Below are 1,263 nucleotides of genomic sequence, written 5' to 3'. Positions count from 1 at the left end.
TAGTATAAGTTAGAAAGAAAAAATTACAACAATAGATATTTAATGATAGACAAAGAAAATAATACAATGATTTTTTTTCCTTCTCTTTTAATTAATTACACTTTGAATAAAATTTAGTGATGATTAATAATTGTATATAAGGAAATAATAATATGAAATGGATGAAATTTATGATTTAATTAAAAGGTACACGAAAATACTAACTAAAAAAATAATGATATAATTTTTTACGAAAATATTTGCTAACCAAAATAAACCGAATTTTTTAATATTTTTAAATTTTAATATATTCAATTGCTAAGTTTGCAAATGGATTGCATCAAAATTAACTATAATTAAAATTATGGTTATGGTTATTATATTTTCATTTATATATTGAAAAATAAAAGAAAGATATTTTGCTTCAATATAGACAATTACCTATTTACCTCCTATATATCCATATCTATATTGTGAAGGAATTAATGGGAAAAAAAATAAATAAATGTGAACTGCATATCGTGGTTGTGTCCCCATCACGCATGTGAAGGTATAGTATATAGGCAATTCAACATTAATTTATGTCATTATGGGACATTTTCATGAAAAAGAAAATGACCAAACATGACACGAACACGCCATTTAGTGACTCCATGGCTGTGCAATTTTAGTACAATGGCGTGAAAAGTTGTACTATTATTATTTAAGAACTTATTATGACTTCAACTAAAAAATTAATTATTTTTCAGTTAATTAAATATTTAATTAAAATTAAATTTCCATACTTATTCAATTATTCTTGGTGTGGCATATCAAATTAAATTAAATTAGGAAAAATAACTATTTGTACCCATGAATTTTACGAACGCTGACAAAAGTACCCATTAAAGAAGGAAACTAATGTTGTATCCATCAAAGATGGATTCCGTACGATAAAAGTACCCAAATCCTAAATTTATGTTGACTTTTTAATAAAATTTCAGAATTACCCCACAATTATCTTTAACCCCTCTTCTCTTCTTTCTCAAATCTCAAACACCTCCATTGCCTAAAAATCCTAATCTCAATACCTAAAAACCTCAGATTACCATTTTCTTAACCTTAATCTCAATACCCCTTTCAGCAAATTTCAATCTTCTCTTTATTCTGATGAGAAATGGCCTGGCGTAATTGTAATGTTCCGACGTTGGGGGTGTACCTTGTATGGCCTTCACGAATTGCATTAATCCCAGCCTATCCATATCCATAACTATAACCATAACTATAAGAGTGAGGAGTCAGCAC

General features: G+C 27.2%; 1 protein-coding gene across 1 annotated transcript in view; it reads right to left on the bottom strand.

The window, feature by feature from the left end:
• LOC107615702 (bifunctional aspartate aminotransferase and glutamate/aspartate-prephenate aminotransferase-like) overlaps positions 1,099 to 1,263 on the bottom strand; it is a 635-nt gene continuing 470 nt past the window's right edge. Inside the window, exon 2 of the mRNA XM_016317745.2 lies at positions 1,099 to 1,212. Coding sequence (XP_016173231.1) covers positions 1,099 to 1,212 — 114 coding nt within the window. The remainder of the gene's footprint in view (positions 1,213 to 1,263) is intronic.

Source organism: Arachis ipaensis, chromosome B01 (genome assembly GCF_000816755.2).
Source record: "Arachis ipaensis cultivar K30076 chromosome B01, Araip1.1, whole genome shotgun sequence".
NCBI lineage: Eukaryota > Viridiplantae > Streptophyta > Magnoliopsida > Fabales > Fabaceae > Arachis > Arachis ipaensis.
Note: the sequence above shows the minus strand (reverse complement) of the source record. Positions and strands in the feature narration are given on the sequence as shown.